At 56.9% G+C, this 14,057-nt stretch overlaps 1 protein-coding gene and 1 long non-coding RNA gene across 6 annotated transcripts; one reads left to right on the top strand and one right to left on the bottom strand.

The window, feature by feature from the left end:
• Positions 1–455: 455 nt before the first annotated feature.
• Positions 456–11,025, bottom strand: LOC113910581. Its single transcript, XR_003516098.1, has 3 exons — positions 10,891–11,025; positions 6,685–6,812; positions 456–807 (listed from the first exon to the last, which is right to left on the bottom strand). It is a non-coding gene; the product is annotated as an uncharacterized LOC113910581 (long non-coding RNA).
• FAM181A (family with sequence similarity 181 member A) lies at positions 5,603–13,594 on the top strand. 5 transcript variants are annotated; one of them, XM_027572911.2, is made up of 3 exons: positions 5,678–5,751; positions 6,560–6,696; positions 12,180–13,594. In XM_027572911.2, exon 3 carries the CDS (start codon positions 12,267–12,269, stop codon positions 13,143–13,145), a length of 879 nt encoding a protein of 292 aa, XP_027428712.2. In that variant the 5' UTR covers positions 5,678–5,751; positions 6,560–6,696; positions 12,180–12,266; the 3' UTR covers positions 13,146–13,594. The 5 variants fall into 5 exon arrangements, with proteins under 5 accessions (XP_027428711.2, XP_027428712.2, XP_027428713.2 ...); XM_027572912.2 differs by lacking the exon at positions 6,560–6,696 and adding an exon at positions 11,343–11,459 and having other exon boundaries at positions 5,682–5,751; XM_027572908.2 differs by lacking the exons at positions 5,678–5,751; positions 6,560–6,696 and adding exons at positions 7,846–8,063; positions 11,343–11,459.
• Positions 13,595–14,057: the final 463 nt, after the last annotated feature.

Here is a 14,057-nt window from a genome sequence, read left to right as displayed (position 1 = left end):
CTCCGTCCTGCTCTGGGAGAACGCTCTCTGGAGGAAGAGTGTGTTTGGGAGAACCAGAGTGACAAATCTGGCTCTGCACAGCGAGGCGAGCAGGGACTATACAACAGAGTGTATGTCCTACAGGAACCACAGGTTTTGGAACATCAGTGTGCTGTCTGCGATGTTTAGAGCCATCCACTGGGGCTGTGGAGGGGGGCTGCTGGAGCACACGGGGGACCTGCCTCGCATTCCACCCTCACCCCAGACCGGAAGGACCCTGATCGGAGAATGAAACTTGGAAAGAGCTTGTCACTTGTGTTGTCTAAAAAGATGGAGAAGGAGCGACCTGGCAGTGCCAACATCCATTTCACCCCAGACTCAGAGATCTTCCTGGCCAGCACCCTCTGGGAGCCATGGCCACCTGGGGTCACTTCCATAGACTTTCACCTTCTAGGAGCTCTGTCCAAGATGGCCTCCAGGGCTGCCTGGCTTGCCTTCCCTCTGGCTTTGACTCTACGAGCCTTATACCAGGACCTTAAAATGAAGGCAAACCAAGGTAAGGACAAGGGGAGGGTGGCCCTGGCAGGGTGAGCAGCGGGAGCCCTCTGGGGACTCTCATTAGCAACCCAGGCGCCTGAGGGGTCTTGCAGATGCGCCCGCAAGCGGGTCAGGTGAGGGAGCATCCGTGCTGGAGAATATGAGCTGCAAGCTCACTGGATGGAGCCCAGGGCCAAGCAAGGCCTGGATAAGACGAGGAAGCCTTGTGCCCACGTGGTGTCCCAGTTTCCCACCTGTTTCCATTTGTACTCACTTGTCTCTTCTTTCATTCTACGAGGCAATGAAAGAGCAGGGGTTATTCCCATTTTATAGATGCGGAGACTGTGTCCAGCACTGGGGCGGGTCCCTTCTTTGGAACTGTAGGCTTTCTTTGGTCAACTCCTTTGCTTCCCTGAGGACCCGAGTCAGGGTCGACACCCTCCAGCAGCCAGCCCTGGGGTCCTACGCCTAGCCCCTTCTCCTTGGTTCCCAGCTAACATACTAACATAACTAACACCGTCTCCCTACTAGACCGTGCCCTCCACGAGTCAGGGGTTCTCTGATGGTCCCCTCTGCCTTCCCCCCACCTGGCAGGTGCTGAGAAGATGTTTGTGGACAGATGGATGCCAGTGTGGGTAGATCCTGAAGCCCAGGGTGAACCACCTGCTTGACAAAAACAACATGGCATTTCCAAGAATCCCACATCTACTCAGGAAAGGGAGGACAGATAATCCTGAGATGGGGCTTGGATGGCAGAGACAGGGAGGAGAAAAAGCAGGGGTTCTGGAATACCTTCCAGGTGCCGGGGTGGGGAGGGGGGCTCCGGTCAGCGTTCTTAAGGGGCAGGAGCATGGGCTGCAGGCCGGGAGGCCAGGAAGGTTGAGAAAGACTGAAGGCCTCCTTCCCTGGGAAACAGAGGAGACCCTGAGCAACTCCCAGGGCGCCCTCTGGTGGCCACTTGAGGCCAAGGCTGAGGGCTCAGAGAATTCTGCTTTTTCCTCTGAGTCAAGGGCGCATATGGGAAGAGAGGGTGGGAGCCCTGGCCTTGGAGTCAGGACTTTTTTCCCCGACCGTACCACTAATTCACCAGGTTGCTTGGGCAACCTCAGTTTCTTCATTTGGTAATAAGGGAATCAATGGAATGAACGGCGCTCACAAAGGGAAATGCTGACCATAGGTGAGGGGTGGGTTGGTGGGGAGAAGTCTCGTGGGCTACCTCGGCCTCCTCTAAGGATTTGGCAGGTGGGTCCTGCCTGATATGGGGGGAAATGGGAGCTCAGGGAGGTTAAGTGACCTGTCCTTGGTCACTCAGCTGGTAAGTGTCAGCACTGGGACCTGAAGCCAGGTCTGTGACCCCAAAGTGTGTCCCCTCCTCCAACTTCCTGCTGTTTCTCAGGGTTTCCAAGATCCCTGCCACCTCTCCTGTGGTTCAGGGGGCCTGATGGAGAGAAGAGATTCACAGGAGCCATTAAGATCCTTGCAGACAGCCAAGACTGGACGGAAGCAGTCAGCTGACCGGCATACAGGCCGAGAGTGACCCCATATACAAGATGTGGTCTTTGTAGGGGAAACAATTAGACCACCACTCAATCTGGCATCAAAACAGTGTTCTCTGGATGAACTGTCTAAGCAGGAGCAGAAGGCTGACCCCAGAGCTCAGCTCTTATCCAGGGCCTCATGCTGCCTCAGTTTACCTGGCACACCTACCTCTCAGGGGTCTGGCTGAGGTGATGGGGCCCTTGTGGGGTGATTTGGACATGTCTGAGAAGTTCATATACGATGCTGTCCCTTGTTCCTTGGGCTGGCGCATCTCTGTAGGACTAGTCCTCAGGAAGAAACCAACGAGAAGAGGTAAGGAGCCTCCCAACTCAGACGGGCCTGGGTTCAGACCTCAGGTCTGCCAGTTCCTGGCTGAGTGATCCTGGGCAAATCGTTGTGTGCTTCAGTTTCCTCCTCTATGAAACAGGGTCACTCAGAGGAGCCCCACAGTACGGTTGGAGGATTAGGAGAGTGGGCTGAAGCCCCTGTGTGTCTCTTTGCAGCACATAAAGCCCTGGCCGGTGCTTACTGGTCTCAGACAGCATCAGCTCCTGATGTGGGCTTTTGGGCAGGAGCTCCCAGGGGCTGCCGGGGCGGGGCCTGGGGGCAGTGGGGAGGGGAGGACGAGGCTGTGGCTGACGCTTTCCTGCCCCGCTCCAGGGTGCTCTCCGTGAGTTACAAGCCTGCCCCACAACCGAAGTTTTGTGCTCTTTTTTGTTTTTTTTGTTTTGCGGACCAGACTTTGGACATTCCTTCCAAGCGAGATGATAATTTCACAGAATTAAAAGTGGGGGGGCGGGGGGAAGAGTGACTCTTCAATTTTACTTGGGTCCTCCTGGGCGCTGTTCATTAAGATTTATTTCTTTATCCTTAAAAATTTTATTTATTTATTTTAGAGAGCAAGAGCGTGCAAGCAGGGGGAGGCGCAGAGGGAGAGGGCGAGAGAATCTCAAGCAGACTCTGCACTGAGTGTGGAGCCTGACACGGGGCTTGATCTCCTGACCCTGTGATCATGACCTGAGCCGAAACCAAGAGTCGGATGCTTAACCGACTGAACCATCCAGGTGCCCCTGTTTATTAATATTTAAGTTGACGTTATATCCAGGGCAAAGGTTGGGAAACTTTTCTGTGTGTGGGAAGGGGAACAAAGAGCCCAGTTAGGAGGCCCTGAAACCATCCAGGCGAGGTGAGAGATGGTGGGTGTTGGGCCCAGGGTAGATAGAGCAGAGGAGCTGGTGAGGAGTGGTCGGATTCTGGAGGTAGTTTGCAGGCAGAGCCCGGAGGGTGTGCTGATGGAGGAGTATGACAGTGGGCTCAGGGATGACTCTGAGTCTGGCCTGAGCACCTGGAAGGATAGAGCCGCCATTATTTGAGATGGAAAAGCTGTGGGAGGAACAGGCCTGGGGAGAAACCCCAGAGCTCAGTTTTGGACACGGAAAGCTGGGGAATCTTGAAGGTCCCCGGGGAGAGGGCAAGGGAGCTCCCGGATAGGACCCTGGAGTTGAGGGGAGAGGTCCGGGCTGGAGATTGAGATAGGAACTAATCGGCTCATGACTGGCACTGGAAGTTCATGCGATCCATCGGGTTTTCTGGGCAGTGAGTGCAGAAGAGGCGAGAAGGGACCCTTGATCCTGGAGCTGTGGCCAAGGACCCAACTCCAGGCTTCACTGGACACATGCTGAGCCCACATCCGCTGCCTCGCTTCCCGATCCAGACAGGATTAGCTGGGACCTGCGCGAAAGCCCACGTCTGATGCTTTTTACCTCCCTCCTCTACCTACACTCCCCCCCCACTAGAATCTTCTCCACTCCATCTCAGCAGAGCTAAAGCCCACCCCCACTCATCCTTTAGCCTGTGGAGCTGGGGCCCTGTTTCCATCACCCTTATCATCCAGAACCACTGGTCCTCATTCAGAGTCTGATGGGGACTGTCATTGCCAGCCCCTCACAGATGTGTTTGAACTTGGAACTAGATGTGGCCAAGCCCTTGGGTGCTATGTGGGGTTCTTTCTCCCCATCTAGCACCCCTGGCACATCTTATAGCCCAGTCAGACCCAAGTCTTTCTCCATGGTCCCAGCAAACCATCAGAGTAAGTAGAATTGCCCCCATCTTACGGATGAGAAAAGTGAGGTCCAGAGAGGTGAAGTTATTTGCCCAGATTAGCAGAGGCAGGACTGGAATGCGGTTGCCTGTCTCTTAAGATACATTCATTACCTCTGCTTCCAGGGGACATGTGGGCTCCAGGGAGTACATACCATATGCCAAGCACCAAAAGGCCATCCAAGGGGGTGACATTTGACAATGTTGGCCTGTGGAGTTCAGCCTCTCTGCTCACAGGCGGAGGCGAATTCACTGTAGTAACTAACTCTTCTTGTCTGACCAGGACCATGTGGGGGAGCCTGGGAATTGCTGATTGTACAAATGTCCCTCTCTCTTGGCAAGACTTTATTCAGAGAATTTTTAAAATGTGTGTTTTGGACTGGATTTGGGCTACAGACAGATTTGTGATCAGAGGTCAGGAAATAAAAATTAGATGACAAAAGGGAGTGCCCTGTATCTTACCAAACGGGGACGGGTGACCCAGGGAGTGGGCAGAGGACTGGGCCGTGGGGCCAGAGGGGACACACCAGAAGGGACCATGTGTCCCCTGCCTCCTCTGAGGGGCGCTGTGGTGTAGGCACAGACTGAGTCCAAGCCCCAGGTCCTCTGCCACCTTGCAGTGGTCAGGGGAGAGCTTTTCTACCTCCCCTTGCCTCGGTTTCCTAATCCATCCAAGGGGAAGGATGATGCCCCCCCCCCAGAAAGTCTTACTTATTCAGTCATTGATTTCTTACTGATGAGTAAATGAGATAGCAGATATAAATCTCTCCGCATATCATGATATTCGAGGGGCCCTGCCCTGTCACCTTTCTCTTATGAAATCCTAGCTTGGGGAGGTAAGGGCTCGAGACTCTCCTCCCTGATGATAGAGCCTATAGTGTATGCAGAGTAGCCGAGGGACAGTGGTGGCCAGGAGGGCCAAGCAGCATCTGCTGTCCCCAGGACGCTGTGTGACTGGCTACTGGAGCCCCCAGGGAAGTTCATTTTGCTCCATGTTGTGGTTGGTTCATTCATCTGTTCAACAAGCGTATCATGTGCCTCCTGCATGCAAACATCCATGGGAAATTCAGCCTTTCTTCCTAACTTCACCTGGCCCTTCCCTGCGGCGACCTCTCCTCTCCATTGTCCCAAACTTCTCACTGCCTCCATTCTCCAAAATTCTCCATTCTCTGGTCACGGTTTGTTGAACTGAATCCGGGAGCTCTGGTCCGGGAAATGGGAGCACTTGAGGACTTGGAGGAGTCACTGTCCTTCACTAGGACTCTGTTCCCTTGATTAAAATTCCAGGGGTTGGGTTACCAGAACACCAAGCTTTGCGCCCCGGCTTTGCAGCCTGTGGTTGGGAGCTGGGGGCAGGCCCCCAGCGCATTTCCATCCAGGCCCATGGAAGACATGACTAGCTGATCAGGGCATTCTAACTGCTGAGCCCGGGGCAGGGCGGGGGCGGGGGTGCTCAGAATCTTTCCACAAGGCACCTGCCAGCCATCACCAGTCGATTCCGAGTTGGCAGTTGAGATTAAACGGACTTTTCACTCCGGCTGTGCCCTGGGTGGGGTGAAGAGACACACCAGAGAGGCTCCCGGAGATACAGTCCAGGTGAGGGACGCATGGCACGGTAGCAGGGATCAGCGGGGGGCGGTGGTCCATGGGGGTCGCCTGACAGGGGCACAAAGGCACGACTGCTGTGTCACTCCGGTCACACCAGCCCCTCTTTATGGGTGAGATGCGCCCAGGCTGGGCTGCCCCAGGCAGCTGTGGCCCCTGCCCAGAGGGGAAGAGCTGGGGGAAGGGCATCGACTCTGAGCCAGGCGCTGTACTAGTCTTTGTCACAGACGCTCTCTCTTAATTCTCATGGTCCACTCTGCCAGCAAGCTACGGTTAGCTCAGCCTTCAAGATGGTCTCTCTGACACTTGTCACTGTCACTGCGGCCCGGCCGCGACCGGGGGCGCAGGGACTGACGAGCTGAGCTGTGACCTCTTCGGGGGCATCGTGAGGTCTCCGGCCGCTCTGAGGGCTCCGCCGTACTGGTGCTCAGCCTGGGGTGGGAGGGGAGGTCGCCAGGGCAGGAAGCCCCCGGCCTGGCAGCCAAAGGGGCTTCTTTCAACCCGATGCCTCCCGTCCCGAGACAGTGGAGAACCTGCCTGTTCTGATTACAGCTGACAGCTTGCCTCCAGCCTCTTTGACAGAAAGGCTCCCCTTATGTAAGGGGGTTACATAAATCATCCTGTGACGTCTGTCACATGTCCGGGGAGTGCTGGCCCCACCATTGGGCCCCTGAGGTGGCATTTGTATGTCTTCTGGGTTGAGGTGGTCAGACCTAACTCTCCAGCATCAGGAGGGGCACATCTGGGTCTCTGGGTCAGCAAAGACCCTAGGGTCATTAGGGAACGGTATCATACAAAGGTCGCCACCAAGCGTCTGGACCTGGCTGCCCGCATCCCAGTCCCTGCTCTGCTCGATTACTGACCAGAGGACGTTGGGTCAGTCTCCTCATCCATTGAACAAATGGCTTAATACGTGTTACATACCTTGATCGAGTGGTGAGTGCTGGTTAGGGCTGGGCTCTCACTGGGTGGCGGGCTTCAGGACAGAGCTGCCATCTTCGTCCTGCTTTGGGCGAACCAGCTCCCCTGTCTGGGCCTCGTTGACTCTGCCTCTAAAATGGGAAGATGACCCATCTTTTGGAACCAAACTTTCTACCGAGGTGTGGAAAGGTAAAGTTTCCTTTCAAAGTTATTTTTGGCAACTTAAAATACTACGTTCTAAAAACCGTACTAATAAACACGCACTCAAATGAGTTAGAGCTCACAAGCTAACTAACACACGAGACTGGCGACTGGTTAACCTAGGCAGTTAACTGGTTAACAACGCCTCAGGGGACGAGATGATGAAGCTTCTTGGGTGAACAGTTTTCATCGGATGACGATCCTGAGATTGCTAGGTAGACTGAAAAAGTTACCATTTTAGCTGCTTATCTAAGTCAAGATTTCTATAGGTTCTGCAACCAAAGCAAAATATGGCGGATGGCAGACCCGCAATCCACAACCCTTTATTTCAGAGTTGTAGGTCATCAAAACATCCTCCTCATCTGAATCCACTGTTTGCCAAATAAGCAGGAAGTATGCGTTCACGTGCACCTAATAAATCTGAACTAGCCCGTCACTGGCGCTATTCTAGGTATTGGGCTTCTCTGCGTAAGTACAGCTTGAAAGCCCACTGCCCCAGATGACGTCCCGGGGCCCCTCTGGGTCGGTGCGTGTCATTGTCAACTGTCCCCTCTCACTTTCCATTACAATCCGCAGCTGTGTTAGCTAAATTCTAGAAGTGGGTTGTGTCAAATGACATCCAGTTGTTCTGGACGGTGGCTTCCGGCAGTTTGTTTGGGAAACCAGGGGAAGTTAGGGTGTGCCTCTCAGTGATGGGGGGACGGAAGATGGCTGTTCAGTCGTCACAACAGAGTTGATCTCCCCTGTAGCGAGTTGCATCAGGGACAGGAACAAGCGTGCCCTCTGGTCCCTGCACCGCGGTAGGTGCTGAATGGAGTCGCTCGAAGCTGGGAGTCCCTGACCCTGGGCCATGTAAATAATCTTGAGGAGGGGTTTGCACAGCCAGAAGGTCAGAGACTGGCACCCGTGACAGCAGAGGATCAGGAAGGACTCTCAGGGTCCAGCCAGTACCACTTGCTTGCCTTTAGCAGACACTTGGGGGAGATGTGATGGTGAACTGAGGCTTCCTGCTTTCAAGGCACCCACAGTCCCAAAGGAACGCAGAGGATTCGTCGTCAAGTTCAACCACAGTGATCACAAGGGTCCTTGAATGAGTCCTGCTCTGTGCTGAGACCATTCTAGTCCATGGAGATACGGAGATGAAGGAACCGTTGTGCCCTGCTCTCATGGAACTCACCCAGGTGAAGGTGGAGGGGTGGGTGGGGCAGACAGTAATCAAACAGTTGCAGGAAGCAGTGTTTCCAGTCCACAGGATAAATTCTATTCAGTGGAATGGGCAAAATGTTTAACTCATGAAACATTTAGTGAGAAACTACTCTGTGCCAGGCCCCGTTTGAAGGTCAGATTACTAAGGGCTTTCTGTGTTAGGCCAAGGAGGTTAGACTTCATTTTGAATCTATACACATAGGGAGGGGAGAAGGTGTCACTGGTAATGCTGGGAGTGGGTGGAAGGCTTCCTGGAGGAGGGGATGCTTGAGCTGGGCCTTGAAGAATGTCTAGAGGACAGGGTCCTCTCAGTCAGTCCTGAGTTGAGCAGCTTGTCTCTGGGTGTGTCACCAAATGTACACAGGGAAAACAGTTCCTCCCTGTCCAGACGCAGGACCATATGGGAGAAGCACTGTGAAAGGAAGTCTTTCTAGAATAAGGCAGAGTCGGTATTACAGATGTCTTCCACCTGTCCGTATGAGCTACAGACAGAAAAACCCGAAGGAGCCTTCCCCAGCCTGGGTGGCAGTCCCCCAGGGGCCCGGGTGCGGCTGGGTCACTGTAGGGCCACGGATCTGGATCTCAGGCCACAGTTCTTGACGGCGGCCACCCCTCGAAAGATGTCCCAGAGCTGCTGCTTCCATACTCCCAAAGCGGATGTCGAGAGTCAACATTCTGACAGATGGACAGAAGAGATGAACGCAGGACTTACATATAAAACCTGGTTTCCGATGCTTTCAAACCCGACAGCACTTAATCAGTGCCTGGTGCTGGGTAGGCGCTCGGGGAAGCAACGCATGGGGGGACTGACGCGGACTTTGCATACAGACTGGCCCGGCTTCAAGTTCGGTTTCGCCACTTACTGGCCATGAGGCCTTGGGAAAGTAGCTCAACCTCACACTCCTCATGTGTAAATGGCAGCCATAGTACCTGCATTGAGCTGTCACAGGGTCAGGTGGGATCTTCCACATGTGATCAGTGATTGCAGCTCTTGGCACGTATGAGGTGCCCACCAAGTACCAGTTTCCTTCCCTCCCTCCCTCTTTCCTCAATAAGTGGGAAGAACACACAGGAAGAACAGCCCATATTAAGAGCTATGGAATGAATTTTTACGACATGGACTTGGACCCCACAGAGCTCACCGACCATGGGGGTTTGCTATTGTCTGAGCAGCAAGGGGATGATGTTACCAGCAAGCATGGCCAGGAGGGCTGCAGCATGCGACCAGACACAGAGTGCACAGGAGGCCGAGGTGGGAACCGGCTGGCATGAGGCCAGTGCCCCAGCAGAGAATGATGCAGAAGGTGGCTGAGCGGGCCGGTGCTGGGTTATGGAGGGATTCGCACACATGGCAAGCTGTGCGCCCTGGCCCGCAAGCACTAGGCAGCAGGGAGCCCAAACTGGTGACCTCGGGGCAACCTTGTGTAAGGGCTGGCTTGGAGCAAAAAGACGGTTCCTGCCCCTCACAATCAGGCTAGGCTAGGTTCTGCTGCAGAGACAGCCCCCAGATCTCAGGCGCTGAAAGCCACAGTGATTTAGCTGTCCCGCTGCTGCAGACAAGGATCAGGCTCCAGGGCCTGGGATGGCCAATGATCCAGGATGCTCTGGCCCAAGGACACTTCCGTGTCAGCCCATACTTCCCCAGCCCCCTCAGTGGAGAATCCTGCTCCGGATCCTAAATGCCTAAATTGAGTTACAGCTGGTGGGCACAGGGCCCTCTCCTCCAAACCCTTCGTTGTGCCCGTAGGGACCCTCAGGCCAGAGAAGGAGGTGGCTTGAAGCCAGGCCGCTGTGTGCCGGCAGCAGCTGCCTATTGGTCAGCAGGAGGGGGTGGGACCATCCTCCCGGGTAAGTCCCCTGGGCCTGCCCTGCTACTGCGCCCATGTGGGCGGGGGACCTTGGAGAGGAGTCCTTGGCATTTTAGATTGTGGTGCAGAGGTGCGGTTGGGGTATAGGCGGCCGGCCGGTCAGCTGACCGCAGGACAGGAGAACAAGCTGGCGGTGGGGGGGAGAGCGGGGGGGGGGAGCGGGGGGGCGGGGAAGAGGAGGCTGAGCATTCGGGCAAAGGCAGGAGGTGTGGGCCACCAGCGGCTGGCACGGAGGTCACGCCCATCAGCATTCCCCAGGCAGCCTCCCTCCCTCCCTCCACCGGCGGCCTCACCTTCCCTGCGGCCAGTCAGTGGGCAGGGCCAGCGGCCGACTCGGGGCTCCCTTGCTTGCTCCGAGCGGCCCGCTTGCGGCCCCGCCGGCGTTGGCACGGTGACAGTAGCCAAGTGTGCAAACTTGTGCCATTGTCCCCAGGCCAGGGGAGCCATGGAGACTGGCTAATATGACACAGGAAAATGTTTGCTGATGGCAATTCTATGGGCTTTGTCCACCTCTTTCTCCATCATGACGACTCGATTTAAGTCCCTAACTGTTTGACTACAAATGCGAGGGGACCGTGCAACGCCAGCCTTTTGTCCGGCTGCGCTGAATGGGCAATTCAGGCTTTGTGCAGCTCAATTGAGGAAGCAAACATAAAGACAAGATTCCTGAGAACTCCAGCTCCCTTCCCATGGATATCCCAGCACCTCGTTAGAGAGCCCTTCCCCGCTACCTTTCCCGACATCAGCGTGCTGCTGGCCCTCCCAGGCTGCCCGTGGCCCGGTGCCTCGGGGCCAGGGGGCTGGGAAGAGGGAGAGACAGATGGACAGGGACAGAGACGGAGAGTGGAGCAGAGAGGGGCAGAGAGAGAAGGAGAGAGAGGGAGAGACACTCAACCCTCAAGGACAGAGGGGGAAGCAGCCCTCCTCGGCTTACCCCGTCTGATTGTCTCTCTGCACTGGAGCATGGCAGCTGTAGGCTGTAGGCCTGGAGTCTTTGGGGGAGGCATGCAAGCCCATCTCTTCTGGGCCCAGCCCCTTCTCAACCCTGGACTTTTTAAACACACACACACACACACACACACACACACACACACACACACACACACACACACTGCCCCCTCGAGAAACCAGGGAACCGAGGTCAAGGGGAGGAGGGGCTGAAGGGTAGAAATTTACCGGGAAATGATTGCATTTGGGAGCTGTCTTTTTTGTGATGGTCCCCATGGTGACAATTTGTGACGGCAAAGAATGTGGGAACGGGGCGCTGCCGCCTGATTGGGATGCTTTGTATCTGGAGAGGCGCTCCTGATTGGCCTGAGGGGCCCCCCAGCTCCGGGGACTCGTCCTCCATCCAGCCCACTCGAGGGCTGCACTACTGTTTTCCAGCCGGACGCACGGATCTCGCTGGCCACGCCGGGCCTGGCCCAGGTCTGCAGCGGGGAACCTGCCAGGCCACGTCGGCGGCGGCGGCGGCGGGGGGCCCGGGGCCGGCCTGCACCCTCGGTCAGTGTGGCAGCTCGGGCGGCTCCAGCCGACCGGGTGGGGGCGTGGGGCCGGCTGGGGCCTGGGGGAGGGGCGAGGTGCCTCGGGTGGTGGCCCAGGAGGCATGAAATTGCTGCAGATGCTTCTACGGGGGCGTCCCGCTGCCCGCGGTCTGAGATCAGCCCGCCAGGCAGGCCGAGGCTCGAGTGCCAGACAGGGGTCCTGCCCGTCCTGCGTGAGCGCTGTGGGTGGAGCGTGGGGACCCAGCGAGGGGGGCTGGTGCGAGCTGGGCTGGGGGCGGGGGTGGGAGGAGGAGGCCACCGCCAGGGAGAGAGGGGGCTTGGCCTTGCTTGAAAGTGGGCAGTCGCCTCAGCCCAGAAAATAAAAACCTTGCTGGCAAGTTGTGCACGTTGGCAGCGTGGTGTGTGGGAGACGCGGTGGGCTGGCCCAACGAGACTTGCGCTCTGGGCCCAGCAATGCCACCTGTAGCTGGGTCACCTTGGGCGGGTGGCCCAACCTCTCTGAGCCTCAGCTGCAAGTAGAGGGCCACAGACTCAGGCAGACTGCCTGTTGGCCTGTGCCCTCACAGATGCGGAGGAGACCCTCAGCGGCCTGGACGGGTGGCCGGCGACCTGGGACTCTTGTTTTCTGTGGAGGGGTTCTAGGGCCTTTGGGGAGGGCCGGGCGCAGGTGCTTGGAGAGACGGCCAACGACCTGCATGTCCCCCCACCCCCAACCCAGGTCAGCTCTGTGCCCTTCCCTGGAGCTGCCAGCCACCAGCAGAGCCCACGCTCTTCATGGAAAGCCCCATGCAGTGGTCCCCTGGTGATGGCATCCGACAGTGACGTGAAGATGCTCCTGAACTTTGTGAATCTGGCGTCCAGCGACATCAAGGCAGCCCTGGACAAGTCCGCGCCGTGCCGCCGTTCAGTGGACCACCGCAAGTACCTGCAGAAGCAGCTCAAACGCTTCTCCCAGAAGTATTCCCGGCTTCCTCGGGGCCTCCCCGGCAGAGGGGCCGAGCCTCACCTGAAAAGGGGACCTGAGGACGGGCCCGGGAGGCTGCCCCTCGATTCTGGCCAGGATTCCAGTCCCAGCGGGGGTGGGTGCTACAAGGAGAAGGCTCTGGGGAACCCCTACGGGGAGGAATGTCTCTCTAGGGAGCAGACCCTACAGAGGCAGAATCCAGAAGCTGCCAGGCCTGGCCAGGTGCCCATGAGGAAAAGACAGCTGCCCGCTTCCTTCTGGGAAGAACCTCGGCCCACACACAGCTACCCCCTAGGGCTGGAGGGGGGACTGGGCCCCAGGGAGGGACCTCCCTATGAGGGTAAGAAACATTGCAAAGGCTTGGAGCCCTTGGATCCTGAGACGGCCCCCGTGCCCGCGTCTCCAAGGGCACTGGCTGAAAAGGAGCCACTCAAGATGTCTGGGGTCTCCCTGGTGGGCCGCGTCAATGCCTGGAGCTGCTGCCCCTTCCAGTACCATGGACAGCCCATCTATGCTGGTCATCCAGGGGTCTTGCCTCAGAGCCCTGTCCCCAGCCTGAGCCTGTGGAGGAAAAGCCCGGCTTCCCCTGGGGAGCTGGCCCACTTCTGCAAGGATGTGGACGGGCCGGGGCAGAAAGTGTACAGACCCGTGGTTCTGAAGCCCATCCCTACCAAGCCGGCTGTGCCCCCGCCCATCTTCAATGTTTTTGGCTACCTCTAGCTGGGCTGGGAGGGCCTCGGCTCCCACCTCTGGCCTGCAGGGGTGTTTGGGGCCCCTGGGAGCGCTCCTTGTGCAGAGTGAGCTGGGCAGTGGTGTGGCCACTTGGGAGCCTTTCCTTTGTGTGTGTCTGGGAGGGGGAGGACGGGTTTGGGGCAGGGGCTTCTCAGGCAGTTGCCAAGTCAGCCCCTGCAGCCTTGGGAGCTATGGGGCTGGGCTCCGTTGGCCCCTCTCCAACCAGACCAGAGCCCGAGACCGATTGTCCCACTGTCTTTGGGCCGGTCTTGGGTGGTGGGGCTTTGCCCTGGCCTGCCTGCCCCTCCAGAAGCCAGAGTTACACATCTGTTCATCTGCCACCCACTGTGTAAGCCAATCTCAGTTCTGTTCTTTTTGTTTTTTGTAAATATTAAGAAGGTTAAAAGAATAAAGACGTTTCTTTTGCAGTTTCCACATCTGGGATGTCATGGAGTTGAATGGTCCCCAAGCTAAGAATTGCGGGCCAGCAGCTCAATTCAAAGGAAGGGGGGGTGGGAGGAGTCACTGGGGAAGGATGCTCTGCTTGCCTGTGTCCAAGAGCAGAGGATGGGGGAGGCTGGATCTCCAGATGATCCGAAGTGCTCTAGAGAATAAGGAAGCCAGTACCAGGGGAGTACCAGTCCTGGCTCCGCAATGGGATGTGGTGCTGGACCCTTCCTCCTGGGGCCTCCTTGCCCCACCTGCAGGGCGAGGGGCAGGGCAAGAATAGTCCCCCTCTGCTGTGCCTTCCACTCTGATTATGGCCTCAGAGCAGAGGCTGGGCCAAGGCAGTCCTGCCCGAGCCTGGTCAGAGGGAAAATCAGGACAAACTGGAGCTTGGCTCCTTGTGGACAAGCCGGAAAAAAAAATCTCTAGTGAAGTCAGATTCCTGGGTGACCT

This window comes from Zalophus californianus, chromosome 6 (assembly GCF_009762305.2).
Source record: "Zalophus californianus isolate mZalCal1 chromosome 6, mZalCal1.pri.v2, whole genome shotgun sequence".
Classification (NCBI taxonomy): domain Eukaryota; kingdom Metazoa; phylum Chordata; class Mammalia; order Carnivora; family Otariidae; genus Zalophus; species Zalophus californianus.
This window is presented reverse-complemented; position numbering and strand designations above follow the sequence as displayed.